Source organism: Coniophora puteana, assembly GCF_000271625.1.
Source record: "Coniophora puteana RWD-64-598 SS2 unplaced genomic scaffold CONPUscaffold_6, whole genome shotgun sequence".
NCBI lineage: Eukaryota > Fungi > Basidiomycota > Agaricomycetes > Boletales > Coniophoraceae > Coniophora > Coniophora puteana.
The window spans coordinates 47,674-69,528 of NW_006913058.1; the positions used below are offsets into that span (position 1 = coordinate 47,674).

The window sequence follows — 21,855 nt, forward strand, 5'->3', positions numbered from 1 at the left end:
GGAGCCCAGAGAGAGCCATGGCCACATGATAGGCAAACACATGCGCTGCGTCGCTCGGCTGGGCGATGCGTCCGCTCAACGCGCGGTGCCATGCATCTTCATATCATCCTTGGATCCTTGACCACAAAAGCGGGAATGCTTCGCGCCGGGTTGATCCATGCAAGATCCCATGCATGGGTGGGGTGCATAACCGTTTGAGACCGCGGCCAAAGATGGAAGCGCCACAGAGCCAAGGGCGTCATGACACTGTCAATGTCATAGACTGTCAGTCATGTCGGGAGGTGACGCTTGCTGTCATCAAAATGTCGCGCCAGTGCATGGAAACATAATGATCGCTGAGCCTCCGGTGATCACTCGTCTGAGCCCTTCTGCGCGCCTTTGCTGCGGGGAGTCGCTATGGGATGCATCAGCTGTGAAGACCGTGGCTATCGCCAGCACTAGGATGGAGTAAACGCTAGTAAGCTTGGCCTCAAAATGATGGCATCATCCTGCCTACGCACGATTAGCAATCCTAGCGCATTCCCCGGCCACTCGCGAAAACAAAGAGCCGAGCCCAAAGCCAGCAACGGTCGCGCGTGACCTCAGACGTTCTAGAAACGATGGATTGCGTATGTTTTTCCGCTCATATGACGAGTGATGCCCGCGTTATCTGGAGAAGCTGGCGATGGTTCAGGCCGTTCAGGGTCAGAAGTTCGGAACCAAGGGCCGAATTAATGGGTGGGTCAAAAGTTGGCGTCTAAAATGAACGCCACGCTGCGGGAGTGTTGATCGATCTGCGTTCCTTAACAAGCTGGGACAAATAGACCCCTATATTAGTGGCTGCAAATTTAGCGGAAGTATTCGGTTTGGCATTTATGGTAGTAGTTGCCAGCAAGAGCTATCACAACTGGCAAGTAATTGAAAGTAGAGACACTGTGTTCATGGTTTACTAGGGCATTGGGATGGTCAGCTTGATTCTATGGATGGCCGGCGGAAATGCAAAGATAGTACAGCGGTTTGAAATTTTATCGAGATCAGCGCTAAAAATGTCATCGGCTAAGCTTATTTGCGAGAAGGACAAAACAAGGACAAACCAATATTAGTGTTTGCCTGTCCTGTCAAGTTGTGCCTGTCCCTTTCAGGTGGCGGATGTTTGTGGAAATGTGGAGAATTTGGAAATTGGCGATCGCCGGAGAGCCACTAAGAGGACTGGTAATTTTCTGCTATCAGCCAGCCAGGCCCGCCACTTCTATCTGCTGGAGTTTGTACGCTCTTTCTAATAGAATACTACAGATGGAGGAACCTTTCAGATGGCCAACTAAATTCATTCATCATCATCAGCAAAGGACGGGCGCCGCCAACCTTTCCGACCTGTCCAATTTGTGGATGAACGCCGACCAGTTTTCTGATGTTCAATATTGAGTCAGGGACACAAATATCTTCAGAAGCATCGCCCGATACCCCTTTTCGAGCCCGAATGACTGAGTTGTCTGCTTCGCAAAGGAAGGATCCGTGACCTACCGGGCCTCTGGCGGGCCTTTGCCTGGCGCCTCCGCCAAACTCAGCGCTGGCCAGGATCTTCGAAAGAGCTTGAAAATTGATGCTTGCTGCTAAAAATAAATTTAAAAAAGATGTGATGCAGTCTTCATAAGCCGTGAATATTATCTGATTCTGAGTATTCGATCAGAGTCATGAGATAAAACAGAAGGATATCGATGGGAGCGGACATGAGCAAGAGACTCCATGTCATCTTCATTAGTGTGGCCCCGTGGCGAAAATGATCGTCGTAGCGTGTAACATTGAGAGAGAAAATAAGCTGAAGTTCCCCGAAGCAATGAACAATGGTCAACAGTGCTCAACGTAAAGTAAAGTTCACAGGCCTGGATACACCAAGTACTTCAAGTACGACCCACTTGACGCATTACAGTAACACCTATTTTTTTGCATTGACCACGCACCGTTGTCATTCCCTTCAAATTTATTAGGCGTTACCCTTGATTGATTCGATGTGGGGTCAAAATTGTTTATCGTATTCTCCCTCAGGCTACACGAAATCCGTGACGTCAGCAGTTGTTCTGCTACTTATTCCTTATGCCGTTCTCGTTTACTCGAGTATGCACAACCAAGTTCATCGAAGCATAATCAATTATCAACGTTCATTGGTCATTTGATGTCATCGTTGCATCGTCTGAGCATGTTTCAATTTATGAGGATGTAGTTGTGCAAGCAAGGTACTATAACTACCGGTGTCGCCTGAGTTTTTGCGATGTCTTCAATGCTCGCCGAGCTTTTCTTTGTAGATGGTGTTGTATGCCGGAGCACAATACAGGTACTGACAGATATGGTTGAAGCAATACGTGATTCAGAGTGTAGCTACGATGATCCACTGTCGAGCTATCCCCAACATTCTTTCGATAGAGGCATCACAGCCTCGAAGGTTCAGCTCTTGATCACTTGTCGGGTATGATTCCATGTTTGGATTTGCTCAAGCCGTTAACCTGCGCTACTAGGCGCAAACAGGCCATGAAGGCCACACATGCTTGATGTCGATGCATGCCCAAGGGTACAGTGACTGGCAAAAAGGGGGTATTGTCCAAATTGAGTAATCGCATTCCCACTTTTGGACGTATGATCATGTTGAACGGACAATAAATGCGTGGGCACATGAACAGGTCGATAGAATATTGATAGGGAAAAGCGCGCAAGCGAGTCGTTGGCTCCAATACTCACTTGATGCATGTCAAGAACCTGGAGATTTGAGTGGGATGTTGTACGTACAAACTCTCAATGCATATCTCTCGAATAACGAGCATCAATTAATCAGCCACTCCCGAGTCCAATGCCATCGTCTCCTCAGTTTTGGGCTTCTTGCGAGCGGCCCGACCTTCTTCCAGGGGTCCCTCGCCCAATAACTCGCCTTCAGGAGCGGGATCGGAGGCTTCTTCCCTTCCCCGTTTGTTGGAGGTCTTGGGTTGTGAGGAGGATGCGGCCACGAGAACCCACGCAAATCTGCGCTGCTGGGCTAGCATGTCTCCCCATTTTTTGGTGCTGACACTCGTAAGGGCCTCCTCCTTCTCAATGGTGCGGTTTAATATGCCAAGAAAAGTCCCGAGTGTCCAACTGTCTCTCAATAACGACCCGGGATGATCAGTAGCTGAGCGCGATCGTTGTCTCGTTCCTTGTTCCGATCCTTCTGCGAGCCTCTTCAAGATCTCGCAGATGCTTCTGTGTAGAGATATTTCACGGAAGGTGCTGTTAAGCATACCCTTCAACCCTTCATCAAATCCAAAAGCGTGGATCATCTGAAGTCTAGTATCTCCAACTCCGATCCAGGTGGCCTTCAAGCCCTCCATGCCACTTTCGGTTTGATCAGGGTTGCGAAACTCTGAGAAGAACAGTCCGACTACCACGTCCATAAATCTTGGATGTTCGGCGTGGTCAAGGAGAATTGTGGAACAAAACAAGAGAACATAGGCCAAAGACTCCATGTCATCTTGCACAGTATGGCGAAACCCTGGGGAGCAGCTTATAACATCGAGAGACATGAAGGGGAAAGTCCCCTAATGTAATGACGTGACGTTGAACGACGATGAGCTTGACAAAATAAAAGCGGAGCTTACAGTTCTGTGCGTATCGCTCGCAACGCCGTTCTCGTTGGTGGTGCAAGAGAAGTCCCAGTCCGTTAACAGCCCCAGGCGGCGGTCTCCCTTCTTTTCGCGGAAAAGCACGACATTGGCAAAACTGACGTCCCGATGAAGTAGATGGATCTCGAAGGCATCCCGGATAGCTTGTAGCACGATCAGCTGGTTGAACTTGAAGTCTCGGCCTTTCGTCTGTCCCACTTACCGATCAGCACATCGCGACCAGCATGAACCAATTCAGACGAGTTCTTGAGGTGGTTCAGGGAAATACCAGCCTCCTTAAGAACAAGCCGATAGTGCACATGAACTCCAATTGCGATATTTCTCTTGCCCCTGGCAACCCATGGTTCATCTAAATAATTTTGAGTTATAGTGCGTTGGTCTGCAAGGATGGCTGAGTCAACAACGAAGATCACAGCCAAACGGAAGAGCACCTACATTTTTGAGAACCATTTCTATGCCTAACATCACCGTGAGTGCACAATGTAGGCACATTAGCTACGTTGTTCCCATTCAAAGCCCTGTAAACGGCGTCCTCCCTTCGCTCGCCCTTCTCACATATTTGCCAAGTGTCTTTGATAAAGACTACTTTAAGATCAGGATCGTTTGCCTCCACGGCCCAGTAGCCGCGCGTACACCGGCCTGTTGCGTTTTCAGGCGATACAAAGGGTTTGGAGACGAGATATTGCTTCGTCGATTTGGATAGTTCATCAAAAACATCCATCTTCGTGACGTTTCCTAGCTCATAGTGCTCTTTGAGATGCGTTGAGAACAGTGCCCGATCAGTTGTCTCGGCGGGGGTGTCGAAGAATTGTAACTCAATGTGCTTCTCAATAGCGCATTTGAAGGCTTGCTCCTCTTCTGACGTGACGTGACCATGAGATGTATCGACTCCGCGGTCAATTTCACTGGCTTGGTCATATCGCCATAGAAATTCAAGGAGATAATCCGACTTCGTGTAGTTGAAAGCGCGAGTCACCATGGCTCCAGCGCGATCCCACCGGATGAAACGAGCTCTCAGGCCGCACAGCAAGATGATAAAGCAGGATGTACGGTGCTGCTGGGCAAGGAGTCGAGCAGAATATTGAACGAGTTGACCAACACATTGTATGGCTTGCCTTTTGTCATTCTCAGCTTTGAATTTTCTAAAAAGATCAAATTTCGACAGATCATCGCCTGCCTCAGGATCGCGGAAAGGGTCAAGTCCTGTTTTGATGTTGAAGACGAGATCTGCCGTCTGAAACATTGTTTCTCCTGTCAAATTTCCGTCTTTGTCGACGAGTTTGGCTGAGGAGTCCGTAGGCGGGGGAATCTGTTTTATTTTACCTAGCATTTCTTTCGAAAAGGCACAGATATTTGGCTCGCAAGCACCATAGTTCTCCTCGTATGCAGGATCACGGGTGTCGACGAATGTAAAATCTTTGCAACATTCCGCATTGTTCAATGCAGCAGACTCCAGCCCTTTGCCTAAACATGTATCCATTAATTGATGTGTGTGATACACTTACAAGAATGCGGCCAATGTCTTCCACAGTCGCTGTCTCATTTATGCCCTCAACGGCATTCTTGAACCTCTTCCGCATGTTATCAGAGAGTGGCTTTTCCAAAGAAGGGGGGCACAAACTCCCATCTACGAAGAAAGTCTCCAAAGGCATGGGGCCAATCATGCTTCTTTTGGCTTGTTTATGAAGGTGGTCATAGCGAGCCTGAGATTCCTCGTCTGGCTGCTCTGGTTGTGAAGAAGTATCATCCAAAGAGTCCATGTGGTAGCTCGAACTTCGCGTGGTTCGTGAACAAGTGATGCAAAGCAGTAACACTAATTAGGGGCTTCCCTTTTCTCACGTTCCATAGGGTTTTGTTTTTATTATGAGCAGTGTTTCGTTTCAAAGCCGTCCCCTTCGGTCTGACTGTTACTGAAGGGCGATCTGAACCTAAGTGCTACATGGTAGTTACGTCGCACTGGTGATGTATGACAGCCGAACGAGCCAGATGGACAGGAGATATGTGCGCGATGCGCAACGACGTCCACCGGTCATAAGAGCTTCATGATCATTCTTCCGAGAGTTGCAAGGTGCCAACGTGAGCTGACAGACACAAGGCCTATCTGCATTGACACCTATTGATGGATATGAGCCAACAGCACACATCTCGGTGACAAATTCCCCGAGCTGGGGTATGGGATGAAGGGTAACTGCTCTTTTCTTTGAAAATCATTTCGATAAGAGAATACTACGTTCTAGAGGGCATATGCCTCTCAACAGTAGAATTTAGATCACGAGGCAACATCGACAACAGCTGCGAGGAACAAGAATAGTTAATGCCCAAAATCTTGCGATATGAAAATAGAGCACCATACCTGTCTAGCCTTTTCCTCTCCCCCAACTTCCCACCCACTCACTGCAACGCGAACAAAGCACCTGGTCGAGAGACGTGTGCAGAGCTCCCCGATACCGTACTTCTCTCCAGTGTATTTCCTCCAGCGCATCATGTTTCCAGTGAGCTTGATCGACCGCAAGAGAAGACGTTGTCGTGCCCCAATAGCGTCTGGGTCGAACACAGGGCGATTGAGTGCAACGTACGGGCCGGCCAGGGATTCCGCATCAGTAACGGCTTGCTCAAACACACTGACGACAGATTTGAGTAGTGCCTAAAGAGATGAAAAGACGCGTAAGGACTATCTTCGCAAACAGCTTTACCCTTAAACACAAACCAGGTACTTGTAATGGTCACTCCCGATGGAAGCCTCAATCTGCTCTGTCAGATCGACAACCTTGCGAACGGCGGCATTGGAGTAAGGATCAAATGCTCCCCCTTCAATCAACTTGCAAAGTCTCGGTGTAACGGCCGTTGAAATCATGGCGGACACGAGGTCGCCCTCTGGAGCACCCTCGCCCTCGTTCGAGTCTTGTGAGAACTCGTGCAGAGCAGAATACCACCCGAAGTCATCGAGACTCTGGCTTTCCTACGCAATCCGTGAAATGGGGTTAGATATAGAGTCGTGTGGAATATCCAAACTCGGCGTACCTCAAGAGGGTCCCATCCGAGCATCTCGAGCCTCACCCAGAACTCCCAGGCACTGACCAGACCAAGGCCACCCCAAGCGCCCGTGTAGCTGTCACCATACAGGCCTCTCCATTCACCGAACCACTTGGCCAAGCCCTTCCTAGGGTCCTTGAAGTCGGACGCCCGGACGTCCGACAGGATGCTCTTGGCGTCGTTCGAGATACGCTGCATCGCAGACCGATAATCGAGAGCATCAGATGGAGGCAAGGAGTCGTCTGTAGAATACCCTTCTTCGTCTGCGTCGATGCCCTGAGATTTCGTGGCTTTGCGAGCCGAACGGCGGTTTACTCGAGCTGTACGCCTTTCGCGCCTCAATGCTGCAGGGTTGGCTTGTGGTTTGATGCGACCTAGTTCGTCCAGCTCTTCGCTATCGGTGGCCTGTGTTGTGGGCAGCGAACCGAAGACCAAAGAAAGATCGTCTTCATCATCTGCCTTTCTCCGTTGAGAAACCATGCCGAATCTTTCTTTCAGCACGGCGACATGCTCATCCTCCAAACTCTCGACTTTAGGATACTGCCGAGTTTAGCATGCACCGTTAGCAAGCAAGAAGACGAAGCAACATATGTACATACTTTATCGTCGAGGAAGGCAGCCACATTCTCTATCCACTCCCGGAATGCGACAAACCAGCTTCTTTTAGCTTCAGCGGATTCTACTAACTTCCTGAGCTCGCTCTCGCGGGTATCAAGTTGATCTCGTTCTTCGACAAGCGTGTTCATCGAAGTCGTATTTGTAACATGCGAGGTCGTGAGTGCCGCCAGAGACTGCGCCAATCGATCGATAGCTGGCCCAAGGCTCGGAAGGTTGGTTGAAGGTGGGACTGAGTATGGTATTAGTGATGATCAATTGAAGACATTGAAGACAAAAAGTGGCTTACTTGGGGCAGCTCTGTACACCTGCTTCGTCGGACCAGAGTCTTCAGCAGCATGCTGACCTGTGCGGCGTAACTGGGCCTGCTCCCATTCAGCAGTTTCTTCGTCTTCTTCTTCGCTACATAATCAAGTGTCAGTTTTGAAGATTCACAGGCGCAAATACACGTACGCGTCAACTATCATCTCATTAATTTCATCTCGTCGTTTGGAGGCTTCGGCTTTTCGACTCTTTTTCCCCAACGCGATCCGTTCCTGTGCCGAGGTATACTCCGCGTACTCTGAAAAAGGGCGTGAGATGAACAACGGCGGCAAACTCACGAAAGGGCTGCTCTCACCATCATCGCCTTCCCCAAGCTCATCCTCCTCACGAACCAAGCGGCTCTCTGGATGAGGGCCTGACGCGAGATCATCCCTGCGGGTAACTGATAAAGAAATGAAATCTTCCTCTTGCGTCACGGCCGATTTTCTTAACCTTTCCCTTCGTTGTTTGGCAACATTGATCGATGACTCCGAAGGTATGACTGTAGATTCATCTAAAGAACGTTAGCATGAAATGAAATTAGTCAACCATATCAGATAAACACTCACCAAGCAAAGAGACCGGCGCATCTTCCGGTGGATTCTCGACGATATTCATAGATATATCTGTGTCATTGGAGTCGACAGGGGGAGGTCGATTACTTTGTGTGCTGGCTTTGAGTTCAGCCAAGTAGGTGGCGTCATATACAGGACCGTTTGAACGCGAAGTGATAGTGGCCTGGTCCAAGCTCATCGGGAGCGCGTTTCTGTACCCACTTAGCAATAGTGGGAAGGGGCCAATAGTGCACACTTACGACGCATTCTTGCCAAGGGTGAGCTTCTGACCAAGGCTGGACTTTTTTACCTGGAAAACCTCCTTATCCTCCCCCTACACCTCCGCCATACATCAGCGTCAGCCCATAAACGCAATGAACACGCGAACCTCATTGTCACCACCAAAGCTAAGCTTGGCCTTTGGCTTCGCCCGTTTGGTCTTGTTCCTGAGCTTCGAGGCGAGCGTAATCGGCGAGTCTTCCGCTTCGTTGAGGGAAGCATTGGCAGCTGCGGCGGCATCTGGCGACTTTTCCCTTGTGCGCTGTCCAGGGCGCGCCTTGCTGCGCTTGAATACCACTGGTGAGTCTCCGTCCGCCATGGCCGAGAGGAGAGAAGGGTGTGACGTGACGCGTGACAAACGCGGTGTCCTCTGCGCGCGTCGCGTATTTTCCCACGGTAGCAACTTGTCATTTCCTGTCATGGCCCCTGCTCCGCGTCCCCGACCACGACCACGCCAGAAGGCGGCTGCAGTGCCTTCATCGTCCCAGGCGTCGGCAAAATCTCCCACATCATCCCAAGCTGAATCGTCATCACCTTCGGGACCCTCGAAGGCCGTCATCAGCATTGAAGATGAAGACGACATGTTTCTGCGAAACAGGGGGAGGACTGCCCAACAGTGGCAGAAGCTGAGGGAGCTCACCAATAGTATGTTCACTCGCTTGCCTCTTTTAACATACTCTGACATGAAGATGAATAGAACCGACCCCTGTTCACAAATCCGATTCCGACGAAGATGACTCCGACGACTCTTTACACAAACCGCGGCGTAAGAAACCCCAGCCAAAACGCAATGACGGTCCGCGCTGGCAACCCTCAGAAGTGGCAAAGATGTGTGTAAATTCTACATACCCTCCTCATAGTCACTAGCGAAGGGCCCGATAGACTTCGCTGGCTATATGCGGTTGTAGCCAACCGATGTCTCTTCTAACACGATAAATCCCTCTAGTCTTTCCTCGGATGACGGCTCCGACAGTGACATTATGATCATGGATACACCCAAGCCCAAGACGGATATTGCACCTAAGAAACGCAAGCGGAGCAGAAGCAGATCCCTCACCCCTCCGCCAGAACTTCCTGTGCATCGTCTCATGAACGCCCGGAACGTGGTTCGGTAAGCGCTCACATACATATATACATAGAAATTTTGTCTTACGCTCTTCCAGTCAAGCCTTGCAAGCCGGAGGCCGGGCGCCTTCCCCAACGTTCGTCGGCGATGACTCTACGGACACAATCGTACTCGACCCCGAATTGCTCAAGATCGCCGAAGAGGTTAAGAAGCGCACAGGCCCCTCGACATTGATAAACCAGAATCGTGGGCCGGAAGATGTTATTATGAGGGTGAAGTGGCAGCCACACCCATTGGACGAGGCAGCTAGATCTGAGACATGGGCGTACAAAATGAAACGGGTAAGCTGCAACGCGATCCATGTATCACCGACCCAGAGGCTAACTTTGACCCCTCGTAGCAATCCAACTTCATAGAGCTCTTTGACGAAGTAGCGGATGCAGCGACGGTCCTTGTAGATCGCCTTTTCATTACTTATGAGGGCAAGAGGATCTACTCCTCCGCAACCCCGCATAACCTCAAGGTATGGGCTGAGGGAGAACTCGGTAAGCAGTACTTATAATACAATCATTCAACGTTGTACTAATACCTGTATAGAGGCTTGCGAGCAAGCAACCTATGAGTACCTCCGGACGCATCGGCACCAGCCCACGCCGCCTACCCGACAGCCCGAAGCCGCGGCGCGCTCTCCTTCAGCAGCACCTCTCGAGTCTGACGCGGAATCCGATGCTGGCTCTCAGACTGACGACAAATTCAGACTCATCCTTCGGTCGAGTGCCACCAAGGACATTACCCTGACGGTGCGACCCACCACCACCTGTGGTGCTATCGTGAAAGCATTCCTCAAGAAGGCCGGTCTGTCCGACAGATCTGTACCGAGTTCAGCCAAGGGCCCGAAAAAGAAGACGGCTAGTGTCCCTCACCTCGTTATCGATGGTGACAAAATGCTGCCAGACACGGCCATTGGGGATGCTGATCTCGAGGACGGAGACCAGGTTGAGGTTGTTGGCTTGTGACGAGTTTTTCCTTCCACTTACTGGGTACATGGAATACTTTATTATACATATAATGGACGCAGATGACAGGCATGCTCTTTCTTTTTCTGTACCTGGGACCGTGTAAATGTATGTTTCTTACTCGACTACTCTACCCCCACCTCTATTGGATCTGTTTTCCTGAAACAATGTTGCGGTGCTGCGCAAGGGACCGACTGTGCGTATGATAAACATAAACATATTATTGATTAACTTCTAAGACCATACAACAGGAAGAAGAAACTATCAGTCTAAAATCATCGCCAGCCCTCATTCGCGTTTTTGACCAGGATTCTTGCATTGTTTACGAACGCTCGGATCAGTTCGTCGAATGCATTCCGCTCATTCTCGGGCACGCTGGGGTCACCACGTTTCATTGCTGCTGACATTAGGAATACTGGCCGCGCAAACTCGACCTCCAGTTCGTGCAAGACTTCCTGCTGCAGTGCGCGCGCATGTTTAGCTTTTCTTTCATAACTTTTACCAAAATTGGTGTGAGGCTCACCTGGCCTTGTGACGACGACGAAGTAACTTGCGTCAAGTCGATATTGAACTCCTCATGCGAATAACATATTCTGTCCTTCCGCCGAGCATACGAAGGGCTCCCTATCGGATGCGATACTGCAAAGAAAGAGCACAGCCGCCCGTGAGCCTCTCCTTCTGCAAAGCTGCATTGCGACTGCCGCGACTGAACGTACCTGGCACCTCGAGGTTGACAGACACGCGCCAGTCGGCGGCGCGCTTTGGGCTGTAGATGTTGAGGTCGCCGAGGCGCATCTTGCGCATGCACTCGATCACCGTGCCCGACTTCTCGTCGCGCGTTACGCGCGTCTTCTCCTTGGCCGCACCCGCGCCCGTGTCGGGGGAATAGAAGGAGTCGACGAGCTTGACGTGTTTGTACTCGAGCGGCGAGGCGGGGTGCGAGGGCTGCGACGAGATACGCATGAGCTCGTTGAGGAGGCCGTTGAAGTGTTTGTGCTGCATCTGTGGATAAAACGCAACATTATGGCATGGGTGAATAGACGAGGAGAGCGAAAGAGGAAGAGTGCTTACTGCTGACATGTTAGACTCGAAGCGGAGGTCGATCTCGTTCGGCGTCAGGACTGCATGAGAAGTGCTCAGCACGAACAGACAGCTTGAGGGCCGACTAATAATGGTATCACTCACTGGTCTCGACAAGCAGCGGCAGACTAAGTCTCTGCCCTGACGTCTTGTCCCTCATTACGCCAATCTTGGCCTCCACCTCGATCTTCGCGTCTGGACCCATGTTCGGCCGCGTCATGATCATATGGTGCACAAAGTCCGCGATTTCGCATATGAACTCGTCGATTGGCTCGACGCCGAGGATGGAGAGCGACAGCGGCGGCATGCTGCCACCAGTAGCGCTCGACATGTTGTTCTTCAAGTTGGTGTGGTGAGCGCCAATCTGGGCGCGGTCCTGTTGGTGGTCGGAGCCATTTCTGTGGTCTGGCGCCGGTGAGCTGGACTCGCGACGAGCACGCTTCCGCGGCGGTGTCACTTCGCGGATGTCGTCGTCTTCTTCTTCTTCGTCTTCTTCAGAATTCGTCACATATGGATTACCATTACTTGGCTTCATCGTGGGGTTGTGGAGGGTTGTGGTGATCGCAAGAGGAGGTCCGACGCCAGCATCAAACGTGAACACCGCTATAACTTATAGGACTGAATGGGTTGATATTAATAAGACTCCGAGCCTCGACTCTTGGTCTCGACGCCCGCTATAAAACTTGCGATGCCTCGCCTTGACAGTTCTTCTCATGTAAAAATACAACACTACGAATGTTACACCTATCGTAGTACATACTACTCAGTCTGTGGGGCAGATGTATGATGTTCCTGGAAACACGCTGCATACTGCACCAGCTAACAAAGCTCTAGATTCTATGTTGACATGCCTACTGATGTCAGTGAATCAATGACCGTGGTCCAGGGCAGAGGAGATCAGGGACGGGAAGAACATTCCAACGAGGAGTAATATTGTCCGAGTCGTTTTGTTCATCTCGTCGGGGGGAGAAGGGGCGTGTCCAGAGACTGACGTCAGCATGGTAGACACGTATAGGAAAGTTCCGCCCTGAGCGGAAGGGTAAGGACACTGTCATTGTCTGTATGCCAGGAACTTACACTGAATAAAAGAGGCGAGCCTACGGACACCGTGCCGCCTGGGGGAGCAAGGAACGAATAGAAAGTGTAGGAAAGGATGGCCCCCAAGGGCGTCGCGGCGCTGAAAAATGCCAAGTGTCGTTTGCACTCGGATATGGGCATGGACGAGGCAAGCAGAGTACTAGTGAGAGCCAAGGCAGTCGGAGCTGGATGAAGGGTCAGAGGCATGAGCAAACGCCGACCTACTGCGGGGCTAGATTCAGGAGAGCATTACCTTTATGTACTATGATGGCGAGGAAGACAACAAGAGAAAGCTGAAGCGAATTGGGATCCAAAGCAGTCACACCGAGCGCATATCCGTCCATAAGACTATGTATCAGCAGCCCTAGAGATAGCGGGTTTGTGCTTGGTATATATGAAGCACCTTGAGAGTCGCTTCGTCTGTGAGTCGACTGTCCGGCGCGAGCAGGACCTTCCTCTAGCTCCAGCTCGTCGATATTGGGGTCGCCATCCTGGTCCGCCGAGAAGACAGCTCCATGGTGGGTGTCGTGAGACGAGAAATGCTGTTCCACAAGGAACATTAGAGAGAACCCAAGTAAAATAAAGAGCGCGATTTTAAACGTGGGTATCTCGATAGTAGGAGCACCTTCGTGAGACACGGTCGATATTGAGTGTTCTATGCCTCTGGCGTGGTTGGCAGATGACATTCGGAACCGGAACGAGAAAGGTTCTAAGGACCTACTCTGGTATGACCACACCGATTGCGGCGCCAACAAGCAAGCCAGATCCGAGTGTTGACATCTGTGCAAGATGCGTCTCTGAAAGGTAGTAGCGTCACTGTTGAATAATGTCTTTGGTTTTTAACGTGTAGTTACTCACTTGATAGAGAGACTGAAAGTGGAAGCAGCCCCACGCCGAACGCCGCGGCTCCCATGACGCCTGCCATGGCTAAGAGGCTGATGAAGGCTGACATTGATATCTTGCAGGGTGAAATACGGTTAATGATGATGCCTTCACGTACGAGGTGAAAGGAAAGGGAGTTCGGAGGTAATTCGAACATGCCCACTGCGGCGGTACCCTTTGGGAATCGTAACAAGTCAAAACATAATAGTCATCTCGACTCGTCAAGTTGCTTAGATCCCTACACCCGCATCAAACGAGCACAAATATCATCGTACAGGTACATGCAAGGACCATATCTAACACAGAAGTAGCGAATTGCCTCCAAAAAGTGTCATGATCAAGCGACAGCAACCATCGGTGCGCCAGGCGCTAGCCCAGGCGACTCCGACTGCAAACGCTCTCGCTCAGCAAGCCTCTTTTTCTCATCCTCCATCATCTTCTGCTGAATCCGTACTCTCTCCGGCACAACTTGGCGCCGTTCGGTCTGGATCTTGAAGTCGAGCCTGTCGACGCCCAATGCTTTCAGCGTCTTCTTCTCTACTAAGCTAAAATCGTCCGGATTCTCGCGGTTAAAGTTGAACGGCTCCTTGAGCGCCACGGGCGGGTTCGTGATCACGCGCGGAATGCGCAAGTGGTTCTTCGATGCTGAGTGCAGCATCAGCGGGTGCAGGAGGACGACGTCGCCGATTTCGCCGGTGACCTCGACGAACTTGTTGCACCGCTTGATCTCCTGCAGGTGCGACCAGAAATGCGGGTCGTCCTCGTGTTTCTCGGCTGTCGATGTTGTCGGGACGAAACACATCTTCCTTGGGTACACGCCTTCTGGGTGCTCGTTAAGGTACTTGGCGATGATGTCGATACCGTCGGGGGCGATGTAGGTTCCGCCACCTCGAGGCTTGATGTCCGTGAAGAGGGGAATGACGAGCAGACCCTGCTCTGGCGAATCAAGGAAATGTACCTGGCGATAACAAACCGTCACAATTTGTTCTCGGGTTTATGGAAGATAGTGATCTTACGAAGAAGTCACCGTCAACATGCCAATTGTCAAGGTCCTTTGGATGGCGAGAGACCGCCTGCTTCTCAAGCTCGTCTGAGCCTAGGTTCACGATGAACGAGTCGCCCCACCAGCCACTATTGGTCGAAATCCTCTCTTCTCCGCCAAGGAGGTCAAGCATAGCACCCCAGGCCTATCAACCATCTCGCGTTCAGCAAGTTCTCTTGAAAACAGGCATCACGTCCATCCCCTCACCTTAGGGGCGAACGTCGAGACAGCCTCACGATTATGGTGAGGCATGTTGATACGTTCCCTGTCTGTAGGCCATGTCGACTTGTCGTTCGGGTCGCAGCCCAGGCGCGTCCACAGGTCCTTGGAGAAATCGGCCGATTTCTCCCTCGAAAAAGCTTGCTTTATGACGACGAATCCATTTTCCATGAAGAAGTCGACCTGTTCAGCTACGCAAATGCTGTTCAGGGACGTCTGCGCGAACTGGCTAAAGAATACATACGCGTCAGATGCTCGTATTGCTTGACCATGGTGGCTCTTCTCTGGTGTAGAACGGTGCAAAAGCTTCGAGGGGATTTGGATTTCGACCGTCTTACTCTCGTTATTATGGGTTCGTATGTCCTTCCGCGGAGGAACGTCGGTCGTGACTCGTCAGATGGACTTCGGTCCGAGTAGACCCAGTGAAAACTGTGCACAAAGGCCGGGGTCCGGTCTCAGACACTACTGCTATTCACGCACAGGCTAAAATGAAGACGCAGATTTCTGGAAATGCGTGGTGAGCGGGGAACTGATGCGGTTCTGCGGGCATCCGTCAAGGCTCTGGAGAAGGGAACACGAGATCGTGCGGGGAACATAACATTGGACAGTGAAATCTGTTTCAAGGAGCATGACGAGATGTCCGAAGGTACTTTGGGTCGCATGATGTCCACGAGGCTTTATCAAATACTGGGGCCACCTACTCTTGTGCCTTTTTTCAGCGGCTGATATGCTCAATAATAGCTCTCGGACTTGCCACTCCGACTTACGACCTGGATCAAGTGACACAGCTGTGGCTGATACTGGATTTAATGACTTATGAAGCGGTCTGAGCAGAGGGAAGCCAAAAAAGTTGGTGCCAAAGTTTGAAAGGAGTTCATAGTACTCACATTTATTTCGTTGACACCTATTGCCGAAGTCTCTGCATTGTTAATTCCGGACAGATCAAGGGAGGTGGTGTATGCCAGTGATTTCAACGAAGTATGGTGGTATTTGCGCGAAGACTCATCAGAAGCTATTGTTCCGTTTGGCAACTCATACATATGCACACGTACTTGCTACACTGACATCCGGAAAATAGACACACTCCAGATAAATATACATGAAGCAGCTCAAGATACCAGCACAGGCGCAGGCGTGATAGCCATCCCGCTGTCCGCCTTCCTTGCCGCGAGCTCAGCCAGCCTCTTCTCCTCTTCCACCTTCATCTTATCCTTCTCCACACGCCTCTTCGGCGTAATCCGCTTGCGCTCCGTCGTAATCCTGTAATCCAGTCTGTCTACACCAAGCGCCTTGAGCGTCTTCAGCTCGACCAGACTGAAGTCGTCTGGATTCTCGCGGTTGAAGTTGAACGGCTCTCTGAGCGATACAGGCGGGTTCGTAATAATCCGTGGGATACGCAGGTGGTTCTTGCTCGCCGAGTGCAGCATGAGCGGGTGCATCAGGATAACGTCGCCGACCTCGCCGGTGACCTCGACGAACTTGGAGCACTTCTTGACCTCCTGCAGGTGCGAGTAATACCCCGGGTCGTCCTTCGGGTCCGTGTACTGCGACGTGGACGGCGTGAAGGACATTCCTGTGGGAAGGACGCCCTCCGGGTGCGCGGCGAGGTAGTTAGCAACAAGGTCGATCCCTTCGGGCGCGATGAAGGTTCCGCCGCCGCGCGGCTTGATTTCAGAGAAGACGGGGATGACCAGCATGGCTTGTTCCGGAGAGTCGAGGTAATGGACCTGGAGAGAGCTATCAATAGCGGGCATAGCGTATAGTGAGAGCGGGGCCTACGAAGAAGTCGCCGTCAACGTGCCAGTTGTCGAGGTCATGCGGGTCGAGCGACTTCTCCTGCTTGGCGAGCGCTTCCGTGCCCAAGTTGACGATGAAGGAGTCGCCCCATGCGCCACTGGGCTGGTCGATGCGTTCCTCCCCGCCTAAGAGCACCTTCATAATTTCCCAAACCTACTCAAATCTATGAGCAAGTAAACAATTTCGAATGTGTTGATATTGACCTTGGGCGCGAAAGTCGCGATGTCCTCGCGTTTGTGCCAAGGCATGTGGATCCGCTCTCGGTCCCAGGTATCCTTGTTAGTGGGATCGAGGCCGAGCCGCACCCAGATTGTCTCGGTCCATTCAGCTGCCTTCTCCTTCGTGAAGCCTTGCTTGATGACTACAAAGCCATTCTCCATGAAATTGTTCACCTGTTCAGCTGCGCACGTCCGTGAGCTTTCCGTTAGTCCAGGGAGCACGCCCTGCAGCACATACGTGAGAGGTGCTGGTACGTCCTATCAGTCATGTCTGCAGTAGATGAAGGCTCAAAGAGTGAGGGAGACGAGACGGCTATTCGGGCGCATATAAGCACCATGACGCGGGGCTACCCCGGACTTCGAAGGTGTCAGCTGGACACCGGCTCTCAGCCCGAGCAAGCCATTGTTCCAGAGCGCCACTCCCCCCGAACCAGGAACGGAGGTGGCTCACAGGCTAAGTATACCTTTGTTGAGCGTCACGGTGGGGCACAGGACCTCCTCGTTGCACGGTGCGGGAATGAGATAGCGGGAGAATTCTGGCGGGTGGACGTACCGTTCGAGCACTTGACGGCATCGTCAGATTTACTGTGCTCTCACGCGCACCCAACAAGGTGGAGCTTCAGGATGGAATGAGTATTGCGGGCGCAAAAGGTACAAATGCTAGAGCTATGAAAGCTTCAGAGACGTTCCCGCCCGTGGTAAGCATCTCGGGCAGTGTTCGGAGGTCAAGTCACGCACTGTGTACAAGGGAATGAAATGGTCGATGAAAAAAGACTGACATCTCCTTGAGCGCGATTAACTAAGACTCTTGATATGCGCTTCTTGGAACGGATCGCCGAACTCTGGTGAATGGGTGCGAAGTTGAGCATCATCTCGAGACAGCAACAGGCAACGCGAAAGAGGCAGAGCACCCACCCTTCTTCAGCTGCTCAGCCAGACCGGTGTCAACCAGCTCTTCCTTGTCCTTGCGCATGCCATGCCCCTCCTTGAAGCGAGATGCGGGCCCCCCTGAACGTCACGGTCCGTCAAGGCTGCCCCAAGAATACTGTACATAGTGATGATTACGCACCCATCGCATCTTCCCGTCGCCTACTCTTAGGATCTCTGCGAGGGGCGCCGCCGTCGTGCAGGCGACGCTTCGATGACGATGGGCCGGCAGGACCGCCGCTCATCATCTGAACCGGCTGGGAAGAGAGTTGGAAATCATCGGGCGGGGGTGAGCCAGACGAGTTCGAGTCCGTAGAGGTGGGTGATCCGGGGTCTGGCGAGTTCATATCTGAATGTCGATCGTACAATGTATTTTGACGTGAGTGAGCCTGATAGTAAGCAGGAGAACGGATTAGGATGTGCAGACACGCGTCCGTCCGCGGCAGACTTTGAAACGCGGCTTCACAACGAAGGTGACGCGTAGGAACGACTATCTTCCGTAAACTATAAAGTTCTGCCTACGGGAGACTAGGTGACGCGCCGTACCGGCCCCAATCATTGGCATGGAACTCGCGTCTATCACTACCACTCTTCCTTCATAACCTCCTTATAACTTCCCCTGCCAGCTCTGGGCTGACATTATGGCCGCAGCTTCGAAGGCCGGGCGCTCTCTGCGCATCATTGCGCTACCTTTGACTCGTCCAAAAGCACCACTCAAAACCTCCGCTAATGCTAAAGCCGCGCTCGATGCCAACCGGATGCTTGTGTACTACCACTTCAATATCGTCTCTTCTGCCTCGGATAGCCGGCAAACGTCAAAGATATCTCAGTATGTCAACAAAGCGACGACAAAGGTGGCTGCTATCTGGGCCGACTTCGGGAAAGCGCCAGAGGACAACTGGAAGGTGCGTACGCCGAGTTATCCATAGACATGGGTCTCATTTGTTAGATTTTTGTATGAATTCATAGTTCAAATTGTATAAGTACGGGGAGCGTTTAAGTGATCGGATTGACTTCGAGGAGCTCGCATTGAAGGGTGTTGACCCTTCCCTTGGCCCTTCCCTTGCCCACCCCGATGTCGGGGGCAAGGAAGCAGAGAAAATAGAAAATGATTCGCCCTCGCCCGAGAGTTTGGTGAGCCTGTAAAGCTTTGATGTCTTGTTCAAAACTCATAACTTCTCAGATTTCTATCATATATCCACCGTCGACGTTTAGGTCCCTCGGTGCAGGCAGTTCCTCAAATACACATCCCGTTCTTGAACATCTTCGAGACCTTCTAGCGACGCGAGAGCCCCGGCATCGCAAAGGCTTTTGGACCTGGACAATAATAGCTCCTTTCACTGCTCCATTTGCTATCATTCGTAAGCGCACTTTACTCTGCGAGTGCATGGTCAGACTTAGACTCAACTCATTCTTAGCTGTCATTCCCAACTTGCCCTTTTTCTTCTGTGCCTGGCGTGCATGGTCACATTACAGAGGTAAAGATTCAAAGCAATGAGATGCACTAGGCTCCGACTCACCATGCTGAATTTGGCTCACAGCATATCGGTCTTCTCAATACCTGAAACTTCTGCTTGAACACGGCATGATAGTCCCGCAAGAAAGCGCTGAATTAGACGAGATCTATGCTACTACCGCCCCCTCCCCAGAATCAACGCATGATACCAAGGCCTCCAGTGAGGAGGAGCCGCTGCTGTCAAAGGCGGCACCACCTCAGATTTTGCTCGATCGGAAGGCCATACCACGGATAGTCGAGCTATTTGGACTTCCAGAGTCTTCTTCTACGGAGATGTACCGTGCGGCGGAGCAGGTACGCCTGCGTCTAGAACCACCATCACAATAGAATATAGATCATACGACGGAAGCTTAGATGTAAAGGCGAAAGTTGATGCTAAGCGCTCACTGCTCGTAAGCAGACATTCTAGCTGAAGAAAATGGCCTACGTAGTACTACTTACTAATGTAAACCCCACTTGCAAACATACTCTACATTGCTCTCGTCAATAGGCGCCAAATGCGACGTCGCGCTATCACATGTCACTGTCGCGCGCAGGGTCTCGCACTTGGCGGAAGCAATATTATTAAGCAATTGGAAAGTTGCTGAATGATATCACAGGAGCTTATAAGGTAGAGCTCAGGCCAGGCAGATGTCTGCGCGCCCTGCTGCATTCTACCACAATGACCTCTGTTATTGGGCTCTTCAAGCGTATCTATACGGTAAGCACTTATATCGTCACCTCTGATCCAACGCCCTTTGTGAAACGTGAACGACCTTAATGTTAATCCTGATCTCAGCTCGCGAACCCGCCGAAGGCCGATGTCAGTGCCGAGGCCGGATCACCTATCAAGTTTGGTATTCTGGGCGCCGCCAACATCGCGCCGCCGGCACTCACCAACCCAGCAATAAGCCATCCCGAAGTCGAGATCTACGCCGTCGCCGCCAGAGACGAGAAGAAGGCGCAGCAGTTTGCGAAGAAACATGGTATCGCCAAGTTCTATGGTGGCAAGGACGGATATCAGAGTGCGTGTTTCTCGTTGCCTGCGCTCTTTGTCCACAGGGGCTCATGTTCGCGCTGACCAGAGCTCCTGGACGATCCCGAGGTTGAGGTCGTTTACAATCCCGTAAGTTCATATTAAGTTTGTCTCTGGACGCACGCTGACTGATAGCCTAGCTTCCTAATGGCCTGCACTACGAGTGGACCATGAAAGCTCTCGCCGCTGGCAAGCATGTGCTACTTGAGAAGCCCAGCTGCGACACTGCTGAGGAGACTCGGCGCGTCTTTGAGTTTGCTGAGAAGAAAGGTCTCGTCGTTCTCGAGGCGTTCCATTTCAGGTGAGTGTTCAGTTAGAAAGCTGCTATTCATTGACAGATGAGTAATATTGCCCCTCGCAGGTTCCACCCTGCTATCCAGCGCGTCAAGCAGATTATTGACAGCGGTGAAATTGGCACTGTCAAAGAAACATATGCTTCTCTCGTTATGCCCGGCGGGGTCATCAAGGATGACGACATTAGATTTCAGTATGACTTGGGTGGAGGATCTCTGATGGACATGGGATGTAAGTGCTCTCCCTACACCATCAAAGTGTGAAATTCGGTATAATATGACCGCTACACTCAGGCTACACGCTCATGTGCACGCGCTACCTCCTGGGCACGAACCCATCCGCCGTCGTTAGCGCCACTGCAAAGCGCTTCTCCGGCGACAACCGCGTCGACGTCGGCACCACCGCTGAGCTCACCTTCCCCGCACCCGCGGGCTCCGACTCGTCCGAGCCCATCAAGTCCAAGATCCACTGCGACTTCAAGGACCCAAAGTACTTCGGCATCATCCCGCGCGTGCCCGATATCAGCGTGCGCGTCACGGGCACCGAGGGCTCCGTCGAATTGTATAACTTCGTGATGCCGACGCTTTACCACCACCTCACTGTGCGTCCCACCGGTAAGGGCAAAAAGACAAGGACGGAGAAGGTGTACAAGTTCGCGGACGGGACGCGGTGCGAGGAGTGGTGGTCGACGTACCGGTTGCAACTGGAGGCGCTCGTGCACAGGCTTAGGGGCAGGACGCCCCAGACCTGGGTGGAACCCCAAGACTCGATTGACAACATACTTTGGATAGAGAAGGTCTACGAGGCGGTATGTGCACCATCCATTCCTCCCTGGTCAGAGTCGCTACTGACCCATTGGAATCCAGACTGGTCTTGGGTCGCGCCCTCCGTCTTCGTTCGTACTTCCGGAGTCAGCTTAATCGTCTGGGTAGCGAGCCCATGGAGCATTCTCTGTTGGGACACCATGATTCATTTCTAAGTTTAGCTATCGTATCCTGAACATTTTTCATTTGTTGTAAAGGCTATCAGTAGCATTGTACCAGCAGAAATTCGGACCTTTTCAAAGCTCGCGAACAAGGGTTTTCGCCTTCATATGCGGGTTGTATGCAAGCAATTTACGACCTTGCTTACACTTCAAGTTAACGTGCCGCAACATTATTCCTCTTTCACGAACGATACGCCCACGATGTTCACCCCCAGGCAAATCCATGGACCAGCTCGTCCTAATCAAATCCATAAACACCCTGTTAAATCTCTACCCCGAATGCCCAAGAGTCCGAGGGTGACGTTCGGTAGGGT

At 51.6% G+C, this 21,855-nt stretch overlaps 10 protein-coding genes across 10 annotated transcripts; 3 read left to right on the forward strand and 7 right to left on the reverse strand.

The window, feature by feature from the left end:
* Positions 1–3,413: 3,413 nt before the first annotated feature.
* Positions 3,414–3,928, reverse strand: CONPUDRAFT_43172 (uncharacterized protein; the record flags this gene model as incomplete). Its single annotated transcript, XM_007770005.1, has 3 exons — positions 3,414–3,539; positions 3,600–3,782; positions 3,836–3,928. Coding segments are annotated over 3 exons (402 nt in total), but the record flags the coding sequence as incomplete, so codon positions are not given.
* A 611-nt stretch (positions 3,929–4,539) lies between these two features.
* Positions 4,540–4,797, reverse strand: CONPUDRAFT_42662 (uncharacterized protein; the record flags this gene model as incomplete). The annotated part of the gene is made up of 1 exon (XM_007770002.1): positions 4,540–4,797. A coding segment is annotated over one exon (258 nt), but the record flags the coding sequence as incomplete, so codon positions are not given.
* Positions 4,798–5,483: 686 nt separating this feature from the next.
* CONPUDRAFT_103885 (GCFC-domain-containing protein) lies at positions 5,484–8,748 on the reverse strand. The gene is made up of 11 exons (XM_007770163.1): positions 8,517–8,748; positions 8,389–8,462; positions 8,144–8,340; positions 7,891–8,088; positions 7,725–7,833; positions 7,561–7,673; positions 7,256–7,503; positions 6,645–7,196; positions 6,331–6,582; positions 5,977–6,267; positions 5,484–5,915 (listed from the first exon to the last, which is right to left on the reverse strand). Exons 1-11 carry the CDS (start codon positions 8,724–8,726, stop codon positions 5,850–5,852), a joined length of 2,310 nt encoding a protein of 769 aa, XP_007768353.1. The 5' UTR covers positions 8,727–8,748; the 3' UTR covers positions 5,484–5,849.
* Positions 8,749–9,387: 639 nt separating this feature from the next.
* Positions 9,388–10,489, forward strand: CONPUDRAFT_72760 (uncharacterized protein; the record flags this gene model as incomplete). Its single annotated transcript, XM_007770099.1, has 4 exons — positions 9,388–9,518; positions 9,571–9,814; positions 9,874–10,018; positions 10,071–10,489. 4 exons carry the CDS (start codon positions 9,388–9,390, stop codon positions 10,487–10,489), a joined length of 939 nt encoding a protein of 312 aa, XP_007768289.1.
* Positions 10,490–10,764: 275 nt separating this feature from the next.
* CONPUDRAFT_56588 (mRNA triphosphatase CET1) lies at positions 10,765–11,900 on the reverse strand (the record flags this gene model as incomplete). Its single annotated transcript, XM_007770091.1, has 5 exons — positions 10,765–10,944; positions 11,013–11,128; positions 11,206–11,491; positions 11,561–11,610; positions 11,675–11,900. 5 exons carry the CDS (start codon positions 11,898–11,900, stop codon positions 10,765–10,767), a joined length of 858 nt encoding a protein of 285 aa, XP_007768281.1.
* Positions 11,901–12,201: 301 nt separating this feature from the next.
* CONPUDRAFT_82022 (uncharacterized protein) lies at positions 12,202–13,628 on the reverse strand. The gene is made up of 5 exons (XM_007770164.1): positions 13,505–13,628; positions 13,368–13,443; positions 12,900–13,309; positions 12,647–12,831; positions 12,202–12,596 (listed from the first exon to the last, which is right to left on the reverse strand). The coding sequence occupies exons 1-5, from the start codon at positions 13,569–13,571 to the stop codon at positions 12,438–12,440; spliced, it is 897 nt and encodes a 298-aa protein (XP_007768354.1). The 5' UTR covers positions 13,572–13,628; the 3' UTR covers positions 12,202–12,437.
* A 237-nt stretch (positions 13,629–13,865) lies between these two features.
* CONPUDRAFT_123655 (uncharacterized protein) lies at positions 13,866–16,984 on the reverse strand (the record flags this gene model as incomplete). Its single annotated transcript, XM_007770165.1, has 3 exons — positions 16,790–16,984; positions 14,545–14,715; positions 13,866–14,486 (listed from the first exon to the last, which is right to left on the reverse strand). The coding sequence occupies exons 1-3, from the start codon at positions 16,964–16,966 to the stop codon at positions 13,866–13,868; spliced, it is 969 nt and encodes a 322-aa protein (XP_007768355.1). The 5' UTR covers positions 16,967–16,984.
* Positions 16,985–17,599: 615 nt separating this feature from the next.
* CONPUDRAFT_89975 (uncharacterized protein) lies at positions 17,600–18,078 on the reverse strand (the record flags this gene model as incomplete). The annotated part of the gene is made up of 3 exons (XM_007770166.1): positions 17,600–17,646; positions 17,720–17,812; positions 17,874–18,078. The coding sequence occupies 3 exons, from the start codon at positions 18,076–18,078 to the stop codon at positions 17,600–17,602; spliced, it is 345 nt and encodes a 114-aa protein (XP_007768356.1).
* Positions 18,079–18,372: 294 nt separating this feature from the next.
* CONPUDRAFT_89976 (uncharacterized protein) lies at positions 18,373–19,574 on the forward strand (the record flags this gene model as incomplete). The annotated part of the gene is made up of 5 exons (XM_007770167.1): positions 18,373–18,636; positions 18,701–18,865; positions 18,915–19,092; positions 19,150–19,209; positions 19,273–19,574. The coding sequence occupies 5 exons, from the start codon at positions 18,373–18,375 to the stop codon at positions 19,572–19,574; spliced, it is 969 nt and encodes a 322-aa protein (XP_007768357.1).
* A 318-nt stretch (positions 19,575–19,892) lies between these two features.
* CONPUDRAFT_123663 (NAD(P)-binding protein) lies at positions 19,893–21,752 on the forward strand. The gene is made up of 7 exons (XM_007770168.1): positions 19,893–19,947; positions 20,026–20,251; positions 20,312–20,352; positions 20,403–20,563; positions 20,624–20,787; positions 20,850–21,364; positions 21,423–21,752. Exons 1-7 carry the CDS (start codon positions 19,909–19,911, stop codon positions 21,474–21,476), a joined length of 1,200 nt encoding a protein of 399 aa, XP_007768358.1. The 5' UTR covers positions 19,893–19,908; the 3' UTR covers positions 21,477–21,752.
* Positions 21,753–21,855: the final 103 nt, after the last annotated feature.

Bases quoted from the DNA above. Each gene is read 5' to 3' on its own strand.
- CONPUDRAFT_103885 (XM_007770163.1), bottom strand. From the start codon at position 8,726: ATGGCGGACGGAGACTCACCAGTGGTATTCAAGCGCAGCAAGGCGCGC. The intron at 7,834-7,890 runs GTGAGAGCAGCC...GCCCTTTTTCAG, and splicing joins GCTTGGGGAAGGCGATGATG to AGTACGCGGAGTATACCTCG. The intron at 6,583-6,644 runs GTACGCCGAGTT...CGGATTGCGTAG, and splicing joins TCGGATGGGACCCTCTTGAG to GAAAGCCAGAGTCTCGATGA.
- CONPUDRAFT_82022 (XM_007770164.1), bottom strand. From the start codon at position 13,571: ATGGCAGGCGTCATGGGAGCCGCGGCGTTCGGCGTGGGGCTGCTTCCA. The intron at 13,444-13,504 runs GTGAGTAACTAC...ACTACCTTTCAG, and splicing joins ACTTTCAGTCTCTCTATCAA to AGACGCATCTTGCACAGATG. The intron at 12,832-12,899 runs GTAATGCTCTCC...CCCTTCATCCAG, and splicing joins CGCCATCATAGTACATAAAG to CTCCGACTGCCTTGGCTCTC.
- CONPUDRAFT_123663 (XM_007770168.1), top strand. From the start codon at position 19,909: ATGACCTCTGTTATTGGGCTCTTCAAGCGTATCTATACG. The intron at 20,564-20,623 runs GTGAGTGTTCAG...TGCCCCTCGCAG, and splicing joins CTCGAGGCGTTCCATTTCAG to GTTCCACCCTGCTATCCAGC. The intron at 20,788-20,849 runs GTAAGTGCTCTC...CGCTACACTCAG, and splicing joins ATCTCTGATGGACATGGGAT to GCTACACGCTCATGTGCACG.